This window comes from Hemiscyllium ocellatum, chromosome 20 (genome assembly GCF_020745735.1).
Source record: "Hemiscyllium ocellatum isolate sHemOce1 chromosome 20, sHemOce1.pat.X.cur, whole genome shotgun sequence".
NCBI lineage: Eukaryota > Metazoa > Chordata > Chondrichthyes > Orectolobiformes > Hemiscylliidae > Hemiscyllium > Hemiscyllium ocellatum.
The window spans coordinates 51573430-51585685 of NC_083420.1; the positions used below are offsets into that span (position 1 = coordinate 51573430).

Genomic DNA, 12256 nt, shown 5'->3' on the forward strand with positions numbered 1-12256 from the left:
TTATATCCTACGGTAGCACTGCATTAGTTACTAATACTATAGCCAAAGGCAACTGAAGTGGAGAAGGCATGGGGCAGGGTGACACTAGGCACACGGACACACAAGATGGACGCTGAGCCATAAGTTGGCCACTTGACACACAAGATGGCCACTGGACCACAATATGGAGAGACACAGCAGAGCAAACACAGATATTGCCTGGGGCCCCCAGAATGCCAGCACAATGCAATCATAATCTAGTTGATTAATTTAAGGCAGGGGGTGAGTGGAAACAGAAGAGAATACATGAGTATCGCTTGGGTGTCTGGGTCCAGCCAACACCTTTGATAGAAATGCTAACAGCTTGATACAGGCTCAATACAAAATGCTAACAGCCAGGGCCGCAGTAATCACCTCTCTGAGGAACAGCGATTAGCACCCATTACCTCAGCAATGGACTCCCGCGCTGACATTGAAACTGACAATGTCTGCACTGAAACTGACAATAACTGCAGAGAAACTATCAACGATTCTGCAATGTTTACAACAAATTATGTTACAGAGTCAATAACCCCATCATTGACCTATTACATCACAACACATATAAAAGTGTTTTGACATGTGCTCGGAGTTGAGAGAAGAATCACAGCTGACCACTGTGCTGTTGGTGCCTCCATCTCCCTGGAGCTCCAGTATTTCCTTGTACAATAAACTCTGTCATTGAACCCTGACTCGGACTCCGAGGCTGGTGATTTTCCCCACAACAGCAACCAAGCACAACGTGGTCTCTGCAAACTCCTCCATAGCTTACACCATGACTTTAACCAATCTCTCCATAAAAACTGAGCACTTTTCACGTTCTAGGCGAACGTGAGGACTGCAGGTGCTGGAGACCAGAGTCGGGAGTGTGGTGCTGGAAAAGCACAGCAGGTCAGGCAGCATCTGAGGAGGAGAACTGATGTTTCGGGCAAAAGTCCTTCACTTTCTGTCAGTCTCACAGAGTTACAATTCTAATGTGTCGATGGTCTGTCAGCTTTCGCCCCTTCTGTGCTCTCATTATGCTCCCTCTTCTGGGTGACAATGGGCTCCTTGCTGAGCACTGCTCCTGTGACCACTTTCACACAAACATGAACAAAAAATTCAGCAACGGGATCATAAATCAAAGATCAATCCTGCTCTCACCCAGTCTCTATACATGCATTCCCATTAGCACAGAGAATAGGAAGGAGAATTTTTTACTTCCTTTAACTTGGGATAGGAGGATGAGGTCATTATAGCATCCTCACTTAAACCAGCTGCCAGATCGACACACTGGAGATTTAAACTTTCTGATCTGCAATGTTTGGCTACAGCAAAATAATGGTGGTATCCAATTAAGTACTACTAGAATTGGTAGGTTTCAATGAATCCTAAACCTGGGGCTTCCAAAGGTCTGCAAATTTTCCACAATAAATATATCCCAAAATGGATAACTTCATCTGGCAGCATGGAATATCTGCCCACATTATTACATTTATAAAGCGAACAGCAGCTAATTATTCACTGTTCAGTCAGAGGTTACTGGAAAACAAAAGCAAGACAAATCCAAGCTGGCCAATTACTGCCCCTTCAGTCCACTCTCTAACATCAGCAAAGTGATGGAAGGTGTCATTAATGGTGCAGTGAAACACTGTGTAATGTGCTCACTGACAAGCAGTTTGAATTCTGCCTGGGCCACTCAGTCCTGACTTCATCCAAACTGGACAAAATGTCTAATTTCCAACAATGAGCCCAGTGTGACTGTCCTTGCCACTAAGATAGTATTTGACCAAGAAGCCTTAGCGAAACTGAAGTCAAAGGGAATCGGGAGAGAATCCTCTGCTGTTTGGAATCATACCTGGCACTAAGAAAGATGATTGTGCTTATTCGAGGTCAGTAATCTCAATCCCAGGACATAACTGCAGGATTTTCTCAGGGTAGTGTCTACATTCCAACTACTTTCAGTTGCTTCATCAGTGACCTTCCCTCCATCATAAGATGAAAAGTGTGAATGTTTGCTGACAATTGCACAATATTAAGTACCATTCATAAATTCTCAGATACTGAAGTAGTCTGCACCCATATGCTATGAGACTCAGACAACATCCAGGAATGGACTGATAAGTGACAATTAACAGTCACACCACGTAAGTGCTGTGCAATGACCATCTTCATAGGACTTCACCATCTTCCCTTGACACTGAAGGGGATAATCATTACCAAATCCAACAGTATCCTGGGAGTTACCATCACTGAGAAGTGGAACTTGACCAGCCAAATAAATATAGCTCCAAAAGCAGCTCCAAGCAAGGGAATTCTGAGCCAAATAATTCAGCTTCTGTCTCTTCAGAGCCTGCCCACTGCATACAAGGCACAAATCAGGACTGTGATGGATTAACACTGTACTAGTCTGGATGAGTACAGCTCCAACAACACAAGAATCTCACCACTGTCTCAGTGGTGAGCACCTACTCACCACCATAAACATTCACTCCCTCAATCACCAACACCCACTGGAAGCCTTTACAAGTTGACAATACAAATGCAGCAAGTCACCAAGACAAAATGGATTAAATTCCAGCAATGCTGAGCGAGTGCACCTGCACAAGATTGCTCACTGCAATCTTGAGGGCAATTAGAGATGTGCTGGAAATGCTAGCAAAATGCTCATCACATGAAACACTAAAAAAAAACCTGTGCCACTTTTGAGAAACATTTAAACTCTAGTTTTCTCAAGCAATAACTCTAATTTTAGATCGGCCTTATGAGGATATCCAGGATATATATAAAGCAATTGGAGTTTTTAAATCCCGTAAGTATATAAGTAAAAAAAATTAAGGAGAAATTAGAAACAGTACTTACGGGTCCAGCAAGTAAACATACTGTCCATCTGGGGTCCGTTCCTGGTGATATGTGAGGTTGTAGGCCAGCATGGTTCCAATCAGGTCAGTGAGCTGCTGCTTCTCTCTGGCACTATACAGCTGGGTGTTCACCTGTAATAAATGGTTTACAATTCCTGTCAGTACCAGGTTCTCAGCTATTGAAGAAAAAAATTGTTGAAAACTTGTCATTTGAAACTTTTGAACACAACCAGGTAACCCAGAATAACTGCTTATTGTAAGTGTACTCCTTTGGTGTGCACATTCATTTTGAATTTCATCCTTTGTACTATTATTAGTCTCGGCATTATTCATTATTCCTACCTATCTCATTGGATCTAGCTCTGCCTGCCTCTTTATTCATTAATAGGCTATTTCCAACTGTAACAACAATTAATATACCTAGGATGTTGCATCCTAATCTTTTATGGTACTTATCCTTCACTAGCATCAGCTCAAAAACCTTCATCAAATCATTCTTTGTCGTTTTTGCTGATTTGTAGCAAACATCGAAAAGTTTCCTTACTTCTGGTTTCAAGATGGTTTTTTTTAACATTGTTTACAGTGTTGTTTGACCAGAGAAAGCAAATATTCTGCTCATAAAGTGGATTAATTTTTTAGAATTTCCTTCTGGAGATTTAATAGCTTTTCTTCAATAGATATTGAAATAACTCCATAGAGACCAGTATCCCATCACCAAGTCACTCTTAATTTACATGTGCACAGTTCATGGACTCTGACCAGCTAGCCCTTCAGCCCAACATGTCCACACTGACTCTCCAAAGAGTAACCCATCCAGATCCATTCACCTACCCTATTACTCTACATTTTCCCTAACTAATGCATCCAGTCTACACATCCCTGAACACTATGGGTAATTAAGCTTGGCCAATTCACCTAACCTGCACATCTTTGGACTGTGGGAGGAAACCGGAACACCCAGAGGAAATCCATGCAGACACAGAGAATGTGCAAAGTCCTCACAGACAGTTGCTCAAGGCTGGAAGAGAACTCAGGTCCCTGGCACTGTGAGGCAACAGTGTGAACCACTGAGCCACTGTGGTGCCCAGTGAGCTGAATCTCAAAGATTCCTGTTTGTATCTGTCAGCCTGGGCTCCCTGATTGGCTCAGGTTAACAGCCCAAATCAGGGAACTAATATTCAATGAGATCAACTTTGTTCCAATCACTGCAGATATTTTCCATGTTATCAATCACTTCATGTTATTAGACTATATAGTGATCAAATCTACAGTACTAGCTTCATTTCCATATTCCGCTAGCCATTTTTTGTCAAACTTCTAATCTATGATTCCAAAAACTGGCAGCATTGTCACATAAGAAGCCAGAAATTTTGCTTCTCCAGGAGCAGAGAAAATACTGATGTTATGTCTTCCAGTCAATAAAGGTGGTACAGGTTCCGTTTAAACAATGTGCATTATAATCAAATAAAAAAACCTACAGCCACAACGCTGTCCCAAGTTACACTAAGTGGATCTATACACCAGTCTTCAGTTATTCCTTTCTTCTACCCTCTTTCTTGCAGAAAATAAAAATGTTCTATAATAAAATATTTTCTAAAAAAAAATTACTCTAACGGCTTTAGAGGGAAACTTTCAGAAACAGTGTTAAGCGCATACAGAGTGGCATCTCAGAATATGAACAGACAGTTAAGTGAGAGTTTTCTCCTCAACCTTTGGTGTCAAATTGGTTTAAATGATCTTTTTAATAGCTTTGCATTTGCTGCCATTCTCAGTTTTGGGATGAACGTCTACCTGGAGATAGCTTTAGGCTGATGGTTGTAGCAACTATTACAATTCAAACCATTCTGTACCTTCCCAGTCTTTTCATCGACATTATCTGCAGAACCACCCCACTGATATCAGTGAAGGGGCAAGTAAACTCTCTTGCTCTTAAATGCTCTGACTTAAACTGAGCAGCCTGCTTAGATCAGCTAAAACATTTAGAAATTTGGATCAATTTCAAAATTGTTGAGTATAGTGTCTTGAGTGTTTGCTTACATGGGGCAGAAATAGCTCTTGCTGCTCATGAGGAATCTTTTGAAATATAGGGAGGGTGGACTTATCAAGAGATTTCAGTTATAATTCAAAGAGTGATTTTTAACAGTCAATTGTGCATTATTGAAGGAATGTAGCAGAGGCATTATGGCCAGTTTTTAGATAAAATATTAAACTGAGGCTCCACCTGCATTTCCAGGAGAATGCAAGAGATTCCAAGACACTATTTCAAAGAGCTGCAGCCTTTTTCCCTGGTGTCCGAGTTAGTATTTATCTCTCAACCATCATCCCCCAAAATTAGGTTATCTACTCATTATTGTATTGCTGGCATGGGAATTGTGTGCGTACAAACTAACCACCACAGTTCCTACACTTATAACAGTGGATACACTTCAAAAGCACTTCAATGGCACTGAGCTTTGAGTTCTCATGAAAGGCACTGCATACATCCAAGTTGTTTTCTGAACTATATTTCTATGTGGTGCACTGCACAGAGGAAACCTGACTCACTGATTAGTTTTGCGAAAAGGTACTTGTGAAATTCTAGAACATTTCATCCCACATTGATGCAAATTGTGAAACAGAATTCAAAAGGACTGGCAGAATACAAACATTTTGAAAAGCTCTGATTAAAAATGATCAATGATTTTGATGTAAAAGAAAGGAATCTGAGTTTATCTCCAGAGAATGCAATCATAAAAATACTGCAAGTCATTTCTCTCTTGAATTAGCACAAAGCTACAGATGGTATTAGTCATTTATCATATTGCCGTTCTGGGCGGCACGGTGGCACAGTGGTTAGCACTGCTACCTCACAGTGCCTGAGACCCGCGTTCAATTCCCGACTCAGGCGACTGACTGTGTGGAGTTTGCACGTTCTCCCCGTGTCTGCGTGGGTTTCCTCCGGGTGCTCCGGTTTCCTCCCACAGTCCAAAGATGTGCGGGTCAGGTGAATTGGCCATGCTAAATTGCCCGTAGTGTTAGGTAAGGGGTAAATGTCGGGGTATGGGTGGGTTGCGCTTCGGCGGGTCGGTGTGGACTTGTTGGGCCGAAGGGCCTGTTTCCACACTGTAAGTAATCTAATCTAATTTCAAGGAATAAACAAACTAATGGTTTTGGTATCAGGATGTGAACAAAATAGTTTTAAGGAGGAGATAAGGAAAGTAGTGAGGAAGGAGGAGAACACACAAACTCAAGACCAGAGAAAATAAATAGGCCCTTGGAAGAAAAGGTCAGCTACACTAAACATAGGGGATAAATAAATAGGGTAGCGGGATGGGAGTGAGAGAGGGAAGACAGAGAGAAAGACAAATATACAGGCAAGTTTAGATATTTCAAATTTTTGGAGTCATCTCAACGTATGCCAATTCAAACCCATTTTGGAAACTTTTTGGGTTAGCTGCTTCACACTGTGTGAATCTTGCCAAGAGCAGCTCTATCCATTTTACTTTTACTTAAATAAGTTCAGTTTCTGACTTCACTGCTGCAGTTTGCAGCCACCTTACATTATTCACAAAGTCATCTTGGTGACCCTGTTGTGCGATATTTCTAGGATGCTCCCAGTAAACCTTTCCGTTTATTTCTGGGTAATCCTAGGCAGCCTGCCTTCTCTCCCAGAACATATCCACCTATATCTAATTCTTCATTTCTAAACCGTTATAATATCTCAACTTTTCTGAGCATCACCCCCTCTCTTTTTATTTCTTATGTTTGCTGTAACTTTTTTTTTGCCTCTGTCGAACTGTATCCTTGATTTCCATGGTCCTATGTACACATCCTTTATGATGTCACCAATCCCCATCTCAAATTTTATAACCCCACAATCCTGCAAAATCATGGAATGGTTATACATGAAGGAAGCCAAAATAGTTATAAAACTGTCCAAATTTTTCTCAGTGATTTCGCAAAGGATACAAAATATATTTCAACTCCTTTCTCACTAAATTTAGCTACTAAATGATCAAATCCATCCAGGAGTTAAAGCTGACACATTGTCAAGTTTGCATGCTTCTTCCTGTTTACACAATCAAAGCATTTCTCTGTCAAGATGAAATTTCATTACAATTTTTCCCCTTCTGGAATTCATTTCTCCTTTCTCATTTCTCACTAAAACCCAAGTTCAGATTTTCTCATTTCTTGTACTTCATCCTCTTTTGAATTCAAGTCTTTCCATTTTGCCTGTTAGAAATCCAAACAATGCTGATAATTAAATCACCTTTGGAGAAGTAATCAGAACATTTAAAAGTGAGTCTATAAACATTTGTTGTTACATAGATTAGATTTTGATCTGATTCAAATCAACTTGATCACTTCTTGAAATACTTCATCAATATGACAGGATGTTTTTTGATATCAGGACATGTGAAACAAATCCAGAACGTCCATGAATGATTATTTACGACAATTGTAGAGAATGCGACAATTCATATTGAATGAAGCCTTTTGAGTATTTCAAAAAGAATTACAATAATGGAGAGAACACCAAATCTTTGCCATCAGCTTAAAAAGAGGAGTCACATTCCTGTGTAATTCAGGGAGAACAGAGCAAAAATGTCTCTGCACAGAACCATTTTATGCGCATTTTTAAGGATACCATTGCAGTAACATGCACAGTGCACATCCTACATACAAAAATGAATAGAAACTCCTTTGAACATATCAGATTACATAATATCATAATATATGTCTGAATTCAAAAGCTGAACAACAGATTAAGTGATGTGAAATTCAAAAAAGCACTTGTCATTTCAGTGACCCACAGTTTCAGAAGACTGGTTTTACAAGTGTTTGCAGATATAAATCTATAAAAATTCAGGAGTTGCCTTAATCAGAATCTATTTTATTTTTAATTTTAATTATAAATGATTCCTTGAGCTAAAGAACAGAAACAACAGCCAGCATTCTCACAACAACTTACAGGTGGCTGCTGCTCACTTCCGAGGCTCATAACCTGACCCATAAACTTGTCAACTGTACCATATACTAGCACAGACTTCACTATGTGTCCATGCCATCAGTCAAGAGGTGGGAATGGGGCACAGTTAGAAGATGGAGAGCTGAAAATCAAGGACCACTGTAACCTCAATCATTATACAGGTATTAATGTTGGCTGAAACCACTGAAAAGAATCAAAGAGCAATCAAAAGGAAGCTGAATGACAAAGCTTGCAGCACTACTGACTGGCTAATAGAATACATCATGATCAAATGAATGTCTATTGAAATTTGAGATACTGAGATGACCACCTTATTGGGGAGTTTTTGGGGGCTGGGGGAACAGTGATGGGGTAATGCAAAAACAGCTATGATCAGCTTAAGATAATTAGAAAACTTAAAACAACTGTGCTCCAATATTCTGGAAAGGAGATGAGAACAGTCCATTTCTTGTACATTACTTTCAGCTGGTCATGTGTAACTACACTGTTGATATCACACTAATCCTGGGATACAGCAGTGCAAGCATTTAATTGCAAAGATAGTAGATTTTCTGTTGGTTAACATGACGAGCAATTGCTTCTCATTCCCCAAAAGCCACTTCTTTTATGAAAAGAATGGTCACTTTGTGCTTACAGGAAAACATGCATCATAGTGAACATATGGAGATAGTAAGGAAGCAAACACTAGTGATCCTAACTTAGCAAGGCACTCAGGTATAGCAGCTTGTGGCACACTATCCCTGAATTTTAAATTGTGTAAAGTACCCTCCATTGATAATATGTACCTCTGGTTTTAGATTGCCTCTTGTAGAGTACATCATGAAAGCTATTTGGGTTTTTCAATAAAGTTTTGGTTTCTGAAAGTGCTTTTTTTTTTGATTGTATCATTTATACAGGTTTAAATGTAATTGTGCTCAGGACATCAAAATAAGAGGATTAGACCGCTCAGTCCATAGAGCTTGCTCTGCTATTTGACTGGATCTTGGCTGGTCTTCCATCTTAACTCTATATTTATACTTGTGAAATCTCCATATTCCTTGATAGCTTTAAAACTGGACACTTGATAAAAAATTGGTACTTGGTAGCTTTCCTCAATAAGTACCCACCCATGTTGTAGGCTTGAAGACCACTTCAAACGGTGGAACATTGTGGTTTATTGCGCAGCTAGCAAACAAGGCCCAATGTACCTTCTCATATACCTACTGGTTTCATTCTGTCAAGTCCTATGCAATGAGTACATATACATTAAAAGCAGTAATAGCACCAATAAAATTCACTGCAGTCAGTCCCTATGGAAATTTAAGATCTACCAATAGTATGGTGCAAAGAACCATTAACACAGGTTCAATGAACACAGCGGGCATTAACTTTTACTGGAACCTTTACGTACTGTGTAGAATGCTCTAACTTCTGGATGTCAGGTGAATAGAGCCTAGTTTAAAGGCTGGTGATCTTGTCTCACAGAGCATTGTGTCCTCTGCATGAGAAACTCAGAAGTGAGAGGTTCGAGTCGCACCCCAAGGTTCACTGGTCAAGGAAGATACATGCATTACCTGGCCAAACAGATTGATTACCAAACTGCAAATCCTCCAACATGTCCCAATGAATGGGAGAGATTCCTGGTCAGCCATGTGGTGGAAAGAAAGCTGAAGCTTCGAAGATCACTGTCCATTGTTCAAGGTCACAATATGTAAGTAACATATTTAACACTACATGTTGCTGCAACAACTCAGATTCAATGATCTGTAACACATCACCATTACCAGTCAGGGTTCAAGACATAGCCATCTTTATAAAAACATTCACTGTATTAAATTATGAAAATCAGGTAAGCTTAGTTAATGAATACACCAAACTTTCATCCCTCAAATCATTCATTTATTTATCCATAGCCCATTCACTCTCAGTTTGGGAAGTGGTTGATCCTTGTTGCGATTTATTTTAATGAATATCACACACTCGTTCACATCCTCATCCCAATGACTAGGAAAGGACATCTCAACAATTAGCAATGTCATTCATGTAAATGATCTGGACGTGAATATAGAAGGTATGGTTAGTAAGTTTTCAAATGACACCAAAATAGGTAGTGTAGTGGACAGCGAAGAAGATTATCTCAGTACAACAGGACCTTGATCAGATGGGCCAATGGACTGAGGAGTGACAGATGGAGTTTAAGTGAGATAAATGTCAAGTGTTGCTGAACAAAACTAGGGGTACAGGTGCAGTTTCCTGAAAGTGGAGTTGCAGATAGACAGGGTGATGAAGGTGGTATTTGACACGTTTGCCTTCATTGTTCAGAACACAGTGTAGAAGTCGGGATTTCATGTTGTGGCTGCACAGGACATTGGTAATGCTGCTTTTAGAATACAGAGTACAATTCTGGTTGCCCTTCTATAGGAAAAACATTACATTGTGTTGAGACGGTTCTACCGTCCCCGTGTTCGTTTTCGGAGGAATGAGACACCGGGTCAGATTCTAAGAAACAGACTGCTTTATTCGAGAGAGAATCGGTTACAGCTAGACATTTGTCCAGCTGGAGAAGGCGTTCTGACCCCTTTGTTCTAAGTTGTTTATTCTTATACCCCACTTATCCCTGCACCGTTCCCTTATTTGGTAATGAACGGTTTTTACAGTTTGTCATTGGCCCCAGTCTCTTATCAGTGTTTGACCATGCCGTATTTGGCTATCAGCTAGCTCAACTTGTTATGTGCCAGATGGCCCCCTTTGTTCTGTTTTCCCAAGTTTTACTGCTCCTTCAGTACTTTTCCACTGGTTCAGTTATCTCCCTCAGACCTCGTGTCTGTTTCCCCCTCTGGGGCCTCCTGAGCACCTCAGCCTGAGAGCTATTTCTATCTAACATTTTAGTGTTACATCCATCTTACATTTGCCCGAGTGTTAATCCTACCTAACAATTGTTAAACTTGAGAGGATGCAGAAAAGATTTACAAGGATGTTGCTCAGGCTGGAGTTATAGGGAGAGGCTGAATATGCGGAGGCATTTTTTTCCCTACAGTACTGGAGGCTGAGGGATGTCCTGATAGAGGTTGAAAAAATCAAGAGGAACATGGATAGAGTAAAAACTCAAGCTCTCTTTCTTGACGGGCATAGATTTCAAGCGAGACGCGAAAGACTTAAAAAAGCTAGTGTGGTAAAATTTTTCCACACAGAGGGTGGAGAGTGTATGAACAAGTTGCCAGGAGAAGTGGTGGATGTGGGTACAATTACAACATATAAAAGACAACTGGTTGGGTATGTGAATAGGAAGGGTGTAGAAGGATATGGGTCAAATGCTGGCAAATGGGGACTAGGTCAGATCGGGATGCCTGGTTGGTGTGGAAGAGTTGGAACGAAGATCTGTTTCTGTGCTAAATAATTCTATAAACAAGTTATTTGGCTAGTGGTTCTGTTCCTGTCTTCACACCCAGTACTGGATATGGAATAAGAATCCAGCCACATGTGTATTTCCTTGCTGTCTTTAGCTCCGCTTAATGGTGGATTCATCCTTCAACATTTTACTTAATACAGGATGTATACAGAGTATTCAGAAATATCCTCATAAATACGTCACTGTTTCTCTACTGATCTATGCCTTAGCCTAGTTTCCCTGTGCATTTCAGCCAACTCAGCTGCTGCCCTAACTTATGCTTAAGATGCTAGTCACAGACCCACTCCTGTTTCAAACTGAATGCAAGCTTCAATCAGAATATGGTCACTGCTACCTGGGGGTGCCTTTACTCTGAGGTCATTAATTAGTCCTCTCACATCACACAATACCAAGTCTGGTACAATCTGCTCTCAGGTTGCTTCCAGAACGTGTTGCTCTAAGAAACTCTCTTGAAAGCACTCTTCGAACTTCTCAGTCAGGTTACCATCAACAATCTGATTTTACCGATTTATTTAAAACCACCAACGTTTATTGTCTGTTAAAGCTGGTGCATGATCAGCAATCCAGTAGTAATCATTGCTCTTCAAAATTTAGGTATTGGATTCCATGAGCAACAAAGTAATTATCAGAATTGAAGTCATGTTTGTGTTGATACTGTTCAGTTTCGCTTTGCACTTGACATCAAACTACAGCATAACAGAAATGGAGTACCTGGTCTAGCTGTCCTACATTACTGTTTATCGTCCATACTAGTCTCCTCCTACTGTGTATCATTCCGACCTATTTACGGATGTTCTAAATTTTTCTTCCCTTGTGTCCTTAGCTAACTTTCTTTTAAATAATTCTAGTCAAGTCAACTACACCATGTGATAGCAAGTTTCACTATTGAACTACACCCTACATAAATATTTATCTCCTGACTTACTTACTACGTTATCAGTTAATCTTGCATCTGACCAGTCACGTTGGACACCACCACAAAATTTTCTCCATATCTCATCAAACAACTGCATTTTTCTAAAGTCAATCTCTTAAACTTAA

General features: G+C 40.2%; 1 protein-coding gene across 1 annotated transcript in view; it reads right to left on the reverse strand.

The window, feature by feature from the left end:
- Positions 1–12256, reverse strand: part of chtf18 (CTF18, chromosome transmission fidelity factor 18 homolog (S. cerevisiae)) — a 117796-nt gene that overhangs the window by 45489 nt on the left and 60051 nt on the right. The window contains exon 18 of the mRNA XM_060840862.1: positions 2860–2990. Within this exon, the coding sequence (XP_060696845.1) occupies positions 2860–2990 (131 nt within the window). The remainder of the gene's footprint in view (positions 1–2859; positions 2991–12256) is intronic.